At 47.7% G+C, this 12,925-nt stretch overlaps 3 protein-coding genes across 6 annotated transcripts in view; 2 read left to right on the forward strand and 1 right to left on the reverse strand.

The window, feature by feature from the left end:
• Positions 1 to 12,925, forward strand: part of Atp2b4 (ATPase plasma membrane Ca2+ transporting 4) — a 102,657-nt gene that overhangs the window by 27,063 nt on the left and 62,669 nt on the right. The window lies entirely within an intron of this gene.
• Positions 1,330 to 1,738, reverse strand: LOC101582633 (60S ribosomal protein L35). The gene has a single exon (XM_012513203.2). It carries the CDS (start codon positions 1,727 to 1,729, stop codon positions 1,358 to 1,360), a length of 372 nt encoding a protein of 123 aa, XP_012368657.1. The 5' UTR covers positions 1,730 to 1,738; the 3' UTR covers positions 1,330 to 1,357.
• The window catches only part of LOC101586177 (ATP synthase subunit f, mitochondrial-like), a 290,636-nt gene continuing 284,163 nt past the window's right edge, over positions 6,453 to 12,925 (forward strand). Inside the window, exon 1 of the mRNA XM_004625387.2 lies at positions 6,453 to 6,574. Within this exon, the coding sequence (XP_004625444.1) occupies positions 6,453 to 6,574 (122 nt within the window). The remainder of the gene's footprint in view (positions 6,575 to 12,925) is intronic.

Here is a 12,925-nt window from a genome sequence, read left to right on the forward strand (position 1 = left end):
CTCCTTCCCTTGTAAAACCCATGACTGCTATAGGCATCCCCACCCAAAGCCCCAGGCGACCTCTTCCTCCTGCTGGCTTTCCCCTGTGCTTTCCCCTTGTGGCTCCAGTCAGCACCTCTGCCCTGTGGCCTCATTCCCACCTCCCTCCCGCCCCACCCGGGGTCAGAATCCCCATTCATTAATTCTTTTTTCTTTCTTTTTTTTCTCCATTCATTAATTCTTGATTCTCTCTTTGTAGGCTGCTAGGTTCAGATGCTGTATACATACAGGACTGAGGGGGAGGGGTTGCCCTTTCTTATTTTTACTTTTCATTTTGAAACAAGTTCCCTCTAAGTTGATAAGTCACCTGGGCTGTGCTTGCATATGAGGCTCAAAGTGCTGGTGTGTTGTTGAATGACAACTTTAGACCATGAAAGTTCACATCCAAGAAACTTGCCACATTTGGTAGCTTCCATCATGTAGGTTAAAAATTTTGGCACGTAGAAACTCATTTCTTGTCTAAATTTTTCTCTGTCTCATGTCTAGCTATCCTTTTTACTTTATTTCTCAGATGTACAAAATTGGATACATCTAAAGCCATGGTTCATAATACATTTTCTTCACTAGCTTGTGCCATTCTGACTCTTTTCAGTTATATAGGTTATTAATGTATTTTATTTATTTATTAATTAAATTTTTATTTATTTATTTATTGCTGTACTGGGGATTGAACTCAGGACCTTGCACTTGCCAGGCAAGCGCTTGCTCTACTGAGCTATCTGCCCAGCCCTTATTAATGTATTTTAACCACCCAGTTAATTTAACACAGTCTTAACACATTGGAACCCACAACCTGAGTCCAAACTAGATTGTCATTAACTTTCATCCACCTAAGTATCCTTCCTCACCCATCCCAACCATTGTCTGTGTTTTTTAAAATTATTTTTTGCTTTTTAAAATAATTTCATTGAGAAACAAAATGCAATGAGACAGTTTCAAAACCAATTAGTAGGACAGTTTCTTTTTTTCTTTTTTCTTTTTCTTTTTTTTTTTTTTTGGCGGAACCGGGGATTGAACTCAGACCCTTGCACTTGCTAGGGAAGCGCTTATTCCACTGAGCCATCTCCCCGGCCCCAACAGTTTCAATAATTAATACAATGCATATTGTTGTCTTCTGCTCCTGCTTTGTAGTTCACAATGGCCTTGAGCTCACTGTGTAGCCCAGGCTACCCTCAAACTCCTGGCAATTCTCCTGCCTCAGCCTCTGAAGTGCTGGGATTACAGGCATGCACCACCACCCCAGGCTTGACATTTATTTATTTATTTATTTATTTATTTATTTATTTATTCCAGAGTTTGAGTTTTATTGTGACGCCGCTCAAGCCTTGACGGCAAACTTGCGCAGAGGGTACAGCCGCTCCTTCCGCTGCTGCTTCTTGGTCTTTAGCGTCTCCTCATGCTTATTGAGCCGGCGGCGCATGGCTCGCGTCTTCTTGGGCCGCAGGTCCAGGGGCTTGTACTTCTTGCCCTTGTAATATTTCCTGAGGTTTTCTTTCTGGGTCTGGTTGATGACAGTGAGAACACGGGCAATGGATTTGCGAACAACTCGGATCTTGGAGAGCTTGGACGCCGCACCGCCCGTCACTTTAGCGACGCGTAGCTGTGACAGCTCCACCTTCAGGTCGTCTAACTGTTTCAACAACTCTTCTTTCTTCTTGCCTCGAAGATCCCGAGCCTTAATCTTGGCCATAGTTGCAAAAGAAGGAGCCGCTGCCGCCTGCTACGAGAGAAAGAGGAAGGGGGGCTTGACATTTAAAAAGTTCAGATTCTCTCATTGTGGGGTGAGTACTGGGGGTTAAAGACCAAAGCTAAACCCCCAGGAGCCCTTTGAAGCTTAATACTAGATTAAATAGTATATTACAGCTAATGATAAAATTAGTAAATTGGAAGATATTTTTGACAAAAAATGTAGAAGATGGAAGAGATAAAATAAAAATTAAAAAATGGAAGAGGTATGGAGAGTGGAGCCAAAGTTGGCAGACTCTTCTGTAAAGGGCCAGAGAGTAAATATTTTAGGCTTCGCAGCCATATGGTCTCTGTCATAACTGCTCAACCCCGCTGTTTCTGTGGAAAGCAACCACAGACTATATGGAAATGAATGGGAGTGGTTGTGTGCAGTAAAACTTGCTTTACAGAAACAGGCAGCCAACCAGATTGGGACCATGTGTCACAATTTGCAGACCTCCAGAACTGAGCAAAGAGATGCCTGCATCCATTTAATGAATGCTCTAGAAGGAACTAATGGAGAAAGTAGGAGCACGGAAGACTTGCAGAAGTGACGCTGAAAGACTAATGAAATACAAGCATCAGGCACGCGTGGGACTACGTCCGTCTGATATTAAAAGAGAATTCACCCCTAGGCACATCGTAGTGCAGCTGCAGCATGCGAGGGTGAGTTTAGAGTAGACCCCAAGGTGGAGAATGAGAGAGTTTGGGGCTGGGGGTAGGGGAGAGACAGACAGACAGACAGACAGACAGACAGACAGACAGACAGACACAGAGACAGAGACAGAGACAGAGATGCTTTGTGTTGGCTGCACATATATGCACACAGAAAACAAAAATAAACATGCAAGCAAGGCAAGATGTTACACACGTGTGATCCCCATGCTCTGTGGTGCTGAGGCAAGAGGACCCCAAGGCAGAGCCCAGCCTAGGCAACTGAGACCTTATCTCAGAATAAAAAGGAAAAACAGTGGGGATATAGCTCAGTGGGTTCCGTGCCAGTAACCCCCACCCCCCGCAATCAAATTAAATATCAACCAAAAAAAACCAAGATAGGGGACTATTATCTTTAAAGTGCTGTGGAAATAACTGCTAGCACACAGTTAGATCATCAGTAAAAAGCTTTTCAAAACTGTGGGTAAAATAAAGCCCTTTGGAAACAACTGTTTGCAACAATAGACCTTCTCCCCCCAAATTGCAATGAAACTTAGAAAAGAAATAGTTCAAGGAGAGGAAAAATTACTTAAGAGAAAGGTCTAAAATTCAAGGGGGAATGATGATGAAATGAAATGGTGAACACAAGGCTAAATCTAAATACGGGTAGGACAGATAACAGTGCCAATTTATAGGGATAAAAATTGTAGCTGTGAGCTGGGCGTGGTGGTACATGCCTTTAATCCCAGCACTCAGGAGGCTGAGGCAAGAGGATCACTGTGAATTGGAGACTAGCCTGACTACATAGTTCAAGGACAGCGTGAGCTGCATAGCAAGATCCTGCCTTAAAAAGAACAAGAATAAGAAAGTGAAACACAAGTGAAAATGATAGCAAATATAACAGTTAAAAAACAATATTAAATAATATTAAACAATATTATTTAATCTTGATAATTTCAGGTCTTATGTGTATGGGTAGTTGGTGCAACACAGGCATAAAAAATGATGGCTTCTATTGTGAATTGTACCTGAACAAGGTCTCACACCTAAATAAGCACTTGAATGTATTGAAGAGTGAATTAAATGGACATGAGTAGAAGGATTTGCAAACTGGAGCTCTACAACAGTGTGGTGGAAAGAATATGGTGGAGGGGCCGGGGAGATGGCTCAGTGGAATAAGCGCTTCCCTGGCAAGGCCAAGGCCCTGAGTTCAATCCCTGGTTCCAAAAAAAAAAAAAAAAAAAAAGCAAAAAACATAGTGGAAAGAAGAATGTGTAAAACCCACTTCTTTTGTTTAGGAGCTGTTATTGTGAACATAATGCAGTATGCCCCTTGGTGTTCTTTCCTGTGGACATAAGCCAAATAATGCTTGGCACAGAATAAGCTCATCAAATGCCCGGTGATCAGTGACTGGGACCTGTTGGTGGTGGGGGACTTGTCTAAAGACATGGAGCTGAACCATCAATCTAGGCACTTGGGATCCACACTTCTTTCTCCTCTGCCAAACATCACCTCATCTTTACCTCCTAACTGGTGAAAAGATCCCTAGTGGCTGTCTACGCAGCAGGTAGAAAGAGCTGGTTGATAGCATTCAGTACTTGAAAATAAGAACAGACAGGAAAATAAGCCCTAGATGGTTGTTACCATGGGGATAGCCAGCGTCATGTGGAAGATTGCACCTCACTATTCTGTGCTCTGTGGCCACTCTGTAGGCAAGGACAAGCTGATTGGGGCTGACAATTTTTAACTGTAGGGTTTTTTTTGTTGTTGTTGTTGTTGTTTGGCGAACCAGGGATTGAACTCAGGCCCTTGTGCTTGCCAGGAAAGTGCTTATTCCACTGAGCCATCTCCCTGGCCCCTTTAACTGTAGTTTTCAAAGCCAGTTATTTTCAGATTTTATTTTCAGGGAAACACGGTAATAAACACAATAGTTATATTTGCCTCCTTACTGTGTGGTAGTATGTGCACTTTTACATGGATTATTTGTGAAATATGTACTATTGCTATTCCTGTTTTATTTAGCAGTGCCAAAACTGCAAGTCAGAGACCTTAAATTTCCCAAGGCCAGGCAGGGAATAATGGTGGACCTGTATTTGGGTCTAGCTCCATTCACAGAGTCACAGAGTCAGTGCCTCTGACCACTGCAGTATTCTTTTAAGAGTTGGCTGGTCCCTGAGAAAGAATCCTGGTGGCCAGCCCTGCTGGTCCACGCTGTAATCACAGCTCTCTGGGAGGCTGAGGTTAAGAGGATCATAGGTTCAAGTCCATCCTAGGTCACTTAGTGATTTATGCCCTGTCTCAAATAAAAAAGGGCTCAAGTGTAGCTCAGTGCCCAGGCCCTTGTTCAGTCCCCAGTGGAACAGGGGATGGGGAGGATGAGCCCTAATGTCTGGAAGGGGACTCAAAGGCAGTATCATGGGAAGCAAGTGGCCTTGCCAAATTCAAGTTTGGGTTCTGCCTCTGCTGCTTATTATGAGACCCTACTCACATATTGAGCTAGTTTTTTTTTTTCTCTGCAAATGGGAGTGGTAGCACCTGTGCCAAGGTTGTTAGAAGTCAACAGAGATGATATAGGAGGTGCTCAGCACACGAAGACCTCCACCTTGGATCCTCCACCTTGGATCCAGGAGACCTTAGCTCTGCCTGCTGCAGTCCGTCTGCTCTGAGCTGGTGCTGGGCTGATTTGGGGAGCGGGAGTAGAAGAAAGCTAACATTTTTCTCCTGCTTCTTGACAAAGTGACTTGTCACCCTCTGCCCTCAGCCACAGTGCCTCTTCACCACCTGCGCCCCACCCCCAACACACTGCCTGGTGCTCAGAGCGCTCCTCTGTTTCCCCTCCCTGTGGCCCTGCCCCTCAGTTGAAGTTTGCTCAGGGTCCTCTGTGGGCTTCCAGCACTAGACACATAGCCCTGTTCCTAGTAAGCAATCTCCGTGCTGCTGGCCTTCACCCCGAGGACCACTCGCAGCCGGGTCTGGTGGCAGAGCAGCTGGGTGCCACAGACCTGAGTTCAGCCCTCTCAGTCTGCTTCTCCACCTTCCTCACCTGTCTGTACTAGCGCTGCTCTTGTATTTGCACGCACATTCAGTCAGTTACTTGGGAGGCTAAGGCAGGAGAATCGAAAGTTCAAGGCCAGCCCTGGAAGCTTAGCAAGATGTTATTTAAAAAAAAAAAACAAACAAGTGCTGGGATGTAGCACAGTGGTAGAGTGCCCCTGGGTTCAGTCCTCTTACAGCCAAAATGATGATGATGATGATGATGATGATGATGATGATGATGATGATGACGATGATAATCATCATCGTCATCATCATCATCATCATAAAACATACAAAACATATTCATACTTTTAAAGAATTTTTAAGTATACAACTAGTTCACACTGTGTGCAGCCGCCGTCCCCTCCGCAGAACTTTTATCCACCCAGACTTTGCCCTCATTGACCAGTAACCCCCACTCTTCTGTCAGCTTCTATGACCTCCTCTCTACTTCCTATCTCAGTGAATTGTGTATTCTAGATGTTTCAGTTAGGTGAAATGTGTGGTACTGGACCTTTTGTATCTGGCTTATGTCACTTAGCGTGGTGTTTTCCAGGTTCATCCATGTTATAGCATGCATTGGACTTTCCTTCCATGAATAATTCCATGGGATGGACCTGCCATGCTCTTGCCTGATCTGTTCCTCTGTCATTGGAGTATTGGAGTATCTCTCTCTCTCTCTCTCTCTCTCTCTCTCTCTCTCTCCTCCTCCTCCTTCTTCTTCTTCTTTCTTCTTCTTCTTTTTTTTCTGTACTGAGGTCTGAATGTAACACTGAGTTACATTCCTAGCTGTTTTGGGTTTTTTTTTGCGGAACCAGGGATTGAACTCAGGCCCTTGCGCCTGCCAGGCGAGCACTTATGCTATTGAGCCATCTCCCTGGCCCTTCCTAACTGTTTGTGTGTATTTGTTTCTTTTGGGAAAGTGTCTCACTGAGTCACCAAATTACCCAGGATGGGCTCAAGCTTTTAGTCCTCAGAGCGAACGTTAGGAGTCCAAGATGGCTTCCTATGTACCATTGAAAGAGAAGAAACTCTTGGATGTGAAAGTGGGGGAGCTGCCCAGCTGGATACTGATGCAGGCTTTCTCCCCCATGGGCAATACCAGAGCTTTTCAGAGAGGTTACAACAAACATTGCAGGGCTGACTGTGCTGCTGGCAGCCTAGGTGCTTTTCAGCTACTGCCTTTCTTACAAGGACATGAATGGCGACACAAGTACCACTGAAAAAGGGCCAGGGTGGAGCGCACACTCTACACCTAGCCTGTGGCTGCTTCGTCCTGCTCCTGTCTGTGAACAGCTTAATCATGGCTCAGCTTGTTCATAGCCTACATGAGAATTAATGCTCAGTAAAAGGTGACTTTCAAAAAAAAAGAAGAAAGAAAAGAAAAAGCTTTCACTCTTCCTGCTTCAGCCTCCTGCCCCACCCTGAAAGGCTCTCCTTTCTTTTCTCAGACGTCTTGGAGTGCATCATAATTCCAAGGTACGTGGAGAGGAAACCTAGTTTCTTGAAGTGAGTCACTGGAGGGGCGTCTCCCCGTGGCGAGGGGAGCACACACAGAGTTCTGTTCTGTTTGTAAGCCTGCTCAGAGGCTTGTCTGAGCGCTGCCTTCCAGAGCTTCCTTCCCAGCAGGTGCTGGGCGCACATGACCTTACCTGCACCCAGAGGTGCTAACTGGAGAGAAGGAACCGCCTGTGCCCTCATGTCCTGAGAAGGAACCCCTTGCCACCCTAGGGGGCTTGTTTCCTAGAGTCCAGAGTCTGAGAGCAGCTTCTCTCTGCCCACCCCTTTTTGTTTTTTGTGTTTTTATTTTTTGCTTTTTTTTTTTTTTTTTTATATTTCTTCCCTTTAGCAGTCTTACTCATTTCTACTTTCCTGCTTGGCTTTGAAGCCCTTCTGCCATTCTGTATGGACTGCAGATAATCACAGGCCCTCATGGGTGTGTCCCCTCTTCTTGGACTGCCCGTCTGGGAATTCCCTCCAAAGGGCCCTTCCTCTGACTTCCCCAGCCCTCCCTTTTACACCCCCTCAGCGCAGCAGGAGCTGCTCAGCCCCACTCTCTAGACCACAGTCCGCACCCTGAAGGTGTCTACAGCCATTGAGGGTGACACACGCAGACATCACACAAGCACATGTCTCACAGTCACTTCTGGGAGGAAGGAGGAGAAATCTATTTTAATCCTCTGAGCTCATCAGGGCAGGAAGGAATCCCCAGCTTCAGTGTCCTGGCTGGGCCTAGAGTCATCTGACTCTCAAGCAGGCGCCCTCCTGTCCTCTGAGGAGCTGAGGAGCTGTTTGTCTCTACTTCCTTTAGAGGACTTTAGGGCATGTAGTGTGTCTTAGCCGCTTCCAGCCTTTCTGTGGTTGTACAGCCTTGCTGAGTCACATTACCTTTAAGATTGTGTGTTATAAAATCTGTGGAAGGAATAATACCCTCAGCCCTGTCTATCTTAAGATTACCACAAAGATAGCATGTCAGAGTGCTTTGAAAACAGAAAGCGTTGCCCCAATATGAATTCTTACCTCAGACTTCTTTCACTCTCGCCACCTTTTTCTGCTTTTGCTCAGTCTTGCTGACACGACTTAACAAGGAATGACAGGCAGACAGATTCCCCACGTATAGATGGAGAAGTCTGAGATTCCGGTGGAGTCTGTGAAAAGAAAGAACCAGTGTCCTGAGCTGGGATGGAGCCTGCTCCGGAAGGACAGGAACAAGGTGGCCAGAGGCAGAGGGAGGCTCCAGCAAGAGGCCTTGGTGGTGAGGATGACAAAGAAGGAAGGGAAGAGGAAGAATGGACTGAGAAGACCTATCATGGAGAGCCTTGGAGAAGCAGGAGCTGGGCCAGCGGCGGGCAGATCTGGCATCTTTAGGCCTGCTTCTGGTGCATTCCTGACCAAACTGGACTCGCTTCTGGTTTTCCCCCTGATAGATAGTCCTTAAGGTCTAGTGGCCCAGGCAAAGGAAATGTGCTGGGTTGGCAGGATGTTTAATAAAGATTTTAGAAAGATGATTATAGCTCATGTTTTCCTGGCCCATGCAGCAAGAGACAGTGTGGACTCTGACTTTCAAGCACCTCTTTATCCCTGGTATCCAGGCGCAGGGCACAATCCACTGTAGAGATAGCAGCTAGCTCTAGAGAGAACAAGAGAGTTCCGCTTTGCTCAGCCCATGCTGTGAGTGGGCTGTCTCGCACCACAAGATGGCCGCACGCACGCTGGCCTGCAGGGTAGACCCCAGAGGCGTGGCTATATTTGATACTTAATACAGGTTTTTTGCATCATTTACCTCTTCCTCCATCCTGCTTTCTGGTCTCACCTGTACGACTATTTGCCTTGTGCCTAGCGCAGTGTATAGCTCCTAATTGCTGAAATAGAAAATCAAGGCGTTTGTATCAGATTGACCCTACAGGCCCCCTACAAAACTGGTTTGGAACATTTGAGTTGTTTGATGTAGTTGGTGGCAAAAGCAGGTGGGCCTGCTCCTTGAAAAGACCAGGAAATTTGTTTGAGAGTAATGAGTTGTGGTTAAGTCAGCTGACCCCGGCCCACATTACTTTTGAGAAGGTGGCAGGGTGCAAGGGTGCTCAAACCATTTGCTGCTTCTGAGGACAGTGGAGTCCTCAGTGGCTCTGTCTCCTCGCCACCTCCCCTGTGGGAGCCAGGCTTGGCAACGGCTCAGAAGGGGATATGGTGGAGGGAATTCCTGGGCCAGGTGGCAGCATTCAGCTGACAGCCCTGCTGGGAGGACTTGTTAGCACTTTGGTGCTTTAGACTGGCCTACCCAGATGTCTTCTTCGGAATGAGAGTTGAAAAGGTCCTGAGCAACTGGGCACTTGGGAAGGTGCCGATGCCCATGTAGCTGTCAGCAGTAGGGCAGACCTCCATTCTGGGGGACAGTGCCTCCACTCATCATTTCTGGGGATACTGCCCTCATCTGCCTGTTGTGTGTGGCGGGGGAAGACCACTGGCTTTGGAGGCCTTTAGCTTTCCCAAAGCACAGCTCGCTCTTGGCTTTTGCATGCCCTCCCTCTACGTTGAGTTGGTGGGCTCTCCGTATGGACCAGGGCACTCCTTTTCTTGTTAACTCCCTAGGTGACTCTTGCCTAAATCAGGTCTTACACTGTGGCTCTGGAAACACGCTCTCCTCCCAGTTGTGCGGGAAGAGCGGGAGGTATCGAGGCTCCCTGTGTCTCTCCCTGGCTCTGTAACCTTCTCCTCATTTGGCCATCACCCCCTTCTTTCCTGGCTCTGGAAGCTAGCCCCTAGGAAGAAAAAGGCAGCGTCCCTCTGCCCTTCTTTTAGACCAAACCTCTGTTTGTCCTTTGGGAACCATGGTAACCTGGCCACTTATAGCATGTTGGAAGCCTGGAAGTCAGTATACCAGAGCCTGAGTTCTCTGGCACTTTTTCTCCTTGTCCTGGGGTTTGAACCCAGGGTCTTACACTAGGCCTCATCTGTGCACGCATCACACACGCACACACACACACACACACACACACACACACTTTTTGAGTGCTAAACTTGTGACTGGCCCTGAATTTGTGATCCTCCTGCTTCAGCCTCCCCTGGGATTACAGGCATGCCCTGTCACATTTGGATATAACTTTTCTCCCCAAAGGGGAACAGGATCCATTGATTTTTCAAATCTGCTGTTTTGTCCTTTTGCAGAAAGTTTTGAAAAGCACCCTAACCCCTAAGTAACCCTTTCACAAATAGGTTGTCATGGAGAGTGCTCCCTGCAGTCTGGAGAGGGTATGGGCAGGACCTGTGGGAATCTGGACAGGGACTCCCGTGTGTCTGTGCTTGTTCTTCCCCTTCTCACTGTCAGTTGCTCCGAAGACTGCTCTGGAGGTGGCTATCGCTTCGCCAACACCACCTACTTTTTTTCTTGTTCTTCTCCCTGACATGTTTGTCTTTCTCACTGTGGTGCTACCTTTTAAAGCCCCAAATTGGGAACCCAGGGAGCAGCGATGATTAACTGCAGGAGCCCAGTGGAAGAATTCCTCAGCCTTAGACGGCAAAGTTTCCATGGCCTCGCTGCCCGTCCTGGGCTGCCCCCCATGAAGGAGAGCCCTCAATCTCAACTGCTGTGGAACAGTACAGGGAGAGGGCTGGCCAGCATGTCCTCGGCTTCTCTTTGGGTCTGGCTGTTCGAAGAGAGGGCTCAGTGCCCAAGTCCCTGGAGGAAGGGCAGCCCTCCCCCATGCTGAAGGTTGTTCTCTGGTGCTGGAGACCTTGCTAATTTGGACCAGCTGGCCAGGGTGTGTGAGGCTGGAGAAATGATGAAGCTGGCCATGGCTGGCTTATGCCGGGGCAGACTTTAGGCAAGTAGTGTTAGATGAAATGGAAACTTGATGGTGCCCTGGAAGGATGCTGTTACTGTCCCTCCACTGGTCCTTCTGCAAATCCCTGCACAGTGGTGGGAAGATAGAAGGTGGCCTGCCACAACGAGTTAGATTGTTTCCTTTGCACGTGTGTCCCTTACCTAGGTCCTGTGGGCTCAGAGTTGAGCAGAACAGGAACAACGGAGCCATCTCAGAGCTTGTGCTTGTGGAGGACCATTTTATCGTCTTCAGAGCGTAGATTTTGGGCTTCTGTGTGGACATGGAAAGGAGTCTGATTACAGGGCTGCCGCCTGTGCTGCCTGGTCTCCTGGCATCTTCCTCCTAGAGGTCATGCCCCCATTTCTGCTAGATTGGGCGCTCGGCTTTTGTAATCCCTAAGAATGTTTTTGTATTCTTCCCGTTCCCTCATCTCTGTTAGGGCTCCTCATTTCTGAATCCTTAGTGATAGCAGTTGGCTTTAACCATCGTTAGATGCTGTATAAATATTTGACTTAGCCAGGCAAACTCCAGATGGATTCGGGAGAATGCAGAGTGGTCATACACAGTGTGTCTGGACCATCGTCCACGACTGCAGGGACGGATTGGCCCCGTGTAGGTGCCAGCTGGGACGGCCCACCAGTGCCGCACTTCCTCCTGGCAGTATCTCTGCTCCTTCCACTGCTTGAACCAGTGCAGAATTGTACAGGGCTGCTTAGATTCTGACACTGTCCAGGTAAGGTGAGTTATATCTTATTAGGTTGACTCTGGGAATGTGGAAAGACAGAAGACTGAGTTTTTTGTTTTTTCGGAACTGGGGATTGAACTCAGGCCCTTGTGCTTGCTAGGGAAGCGCTTATTCTACTGAGCCATCTCCCCAGCCCCTAGACTGAGATCTTGAAATGGGCAGATTTTGTCTCAGGATGGGTCATACCTAGGTAGGAAAGGATTAAGCCAGAGGCTTGGGAGTGAGGTAGAGGGGAAAAAAAAAAAAAAAAAAAAAACCAACACAAAAACTGAGGAGGTGGGAAGACTGGTACTAGGTGTTTTTCTCATGATTCCTTACGACTCAGCATTTCAGAGAGACAATAATTTACTCCCTACAGATGTCCCTACCATCACTGTTGCCCTGCTGTCTCCCCCAAGTCTTTCCTTGGAGGTGTTGTGGTGCTGTTCAGAATGCCGTGTGTGGGAGTTCAGTGAAGTGGGTTGTTTCCTTTGTCGCTGGGAGGGTGGATAATCCTGGCAGTGAAGGCTGAACCCCTTTCCCCACGCCCCATGCTAGCAACTCTGCTCTGAAGAACAGACAGAAGGACCGCAGGCTGGCCATCAGGGCCCCGAGGGCAGAGGAGGCAGGGCAAGTGCTGAAGGGGTGCTGTGCTGGAACTCTCAGTAAGGCTTCTCTCAGGAGAGTGGTTCCCCCTTGGAAACAAAACACAGTGGAGCAGAAAGGATGATTCATTCATTAATTCCACATGGTGAGCCAGGCCCTGGGCTGAGAGTGGGTTCTAGAGGCGATACAGTCTTTCTGCTCACTTGAAAGAAAAATGCGCAATTCCTTGGCTGTCTCTCCAGAGACTTCCATCTCCAGTGACCAGCTGAGGCTGAGTCACCTCTTCGCCTGCTCTTTGTCTCTTCCAACAATGGGCCCTGTGTCGGTCTCCACGGATCTGAGCCCTTTGAATAATGTTCTTTATAGCTCTACCTTGGGATTTTGAGACATGCCTACAGCTCTGTGTTTCTACACTTTCCCAAGTAATGGCCTCTCAGCAGAGTTAATGCCCTTAGCCCTAGAAGAGACCCTTAGCCCTAGAAGAGTCGCTCTGGTTATCTGGAACCTTGTTGGTAGTTGGTGCCCCTTGACCAGCCCGCTCCCATCTGTCCAGGACAATTCCTCTTCCTCCTGGATCCTTCCTTCACCTCCTCTTCTCTCCCCTTTTACCCTACAGGCCCTCGGATGCTAATGACAGTGGATTTGACAGGCTTAGAAATGTCGCCTGCTCTGCTCTTTTGACCTCAAGGTGCTGCCAACCCTGATAACTGTTCCAAGTTGATTTTTTTCCAACAAGACTCCATCCACTAACTGGCACTGTCAGTTAGGACTTTGACCTGTCTTGGAGCAGGAGAAGGGTTTTTCCCTCCTGGGGTCCTCA

Source organism: Octodon degus, unplaced genomic scaffold (assembly GCF_000260255.1).
Source record: "Octodon degus isolate 3935 unplaced genomic scaffold, OctDeg1.0 scaffold00009, whole genome shotgun sequence".
Taxonomy (NCBI): domain Eukaryota; kingdom Metazoa; phylum Chordata; class Mammalia; order Rodentia; family Octodontidae; genus Octodon; species Octodon degus.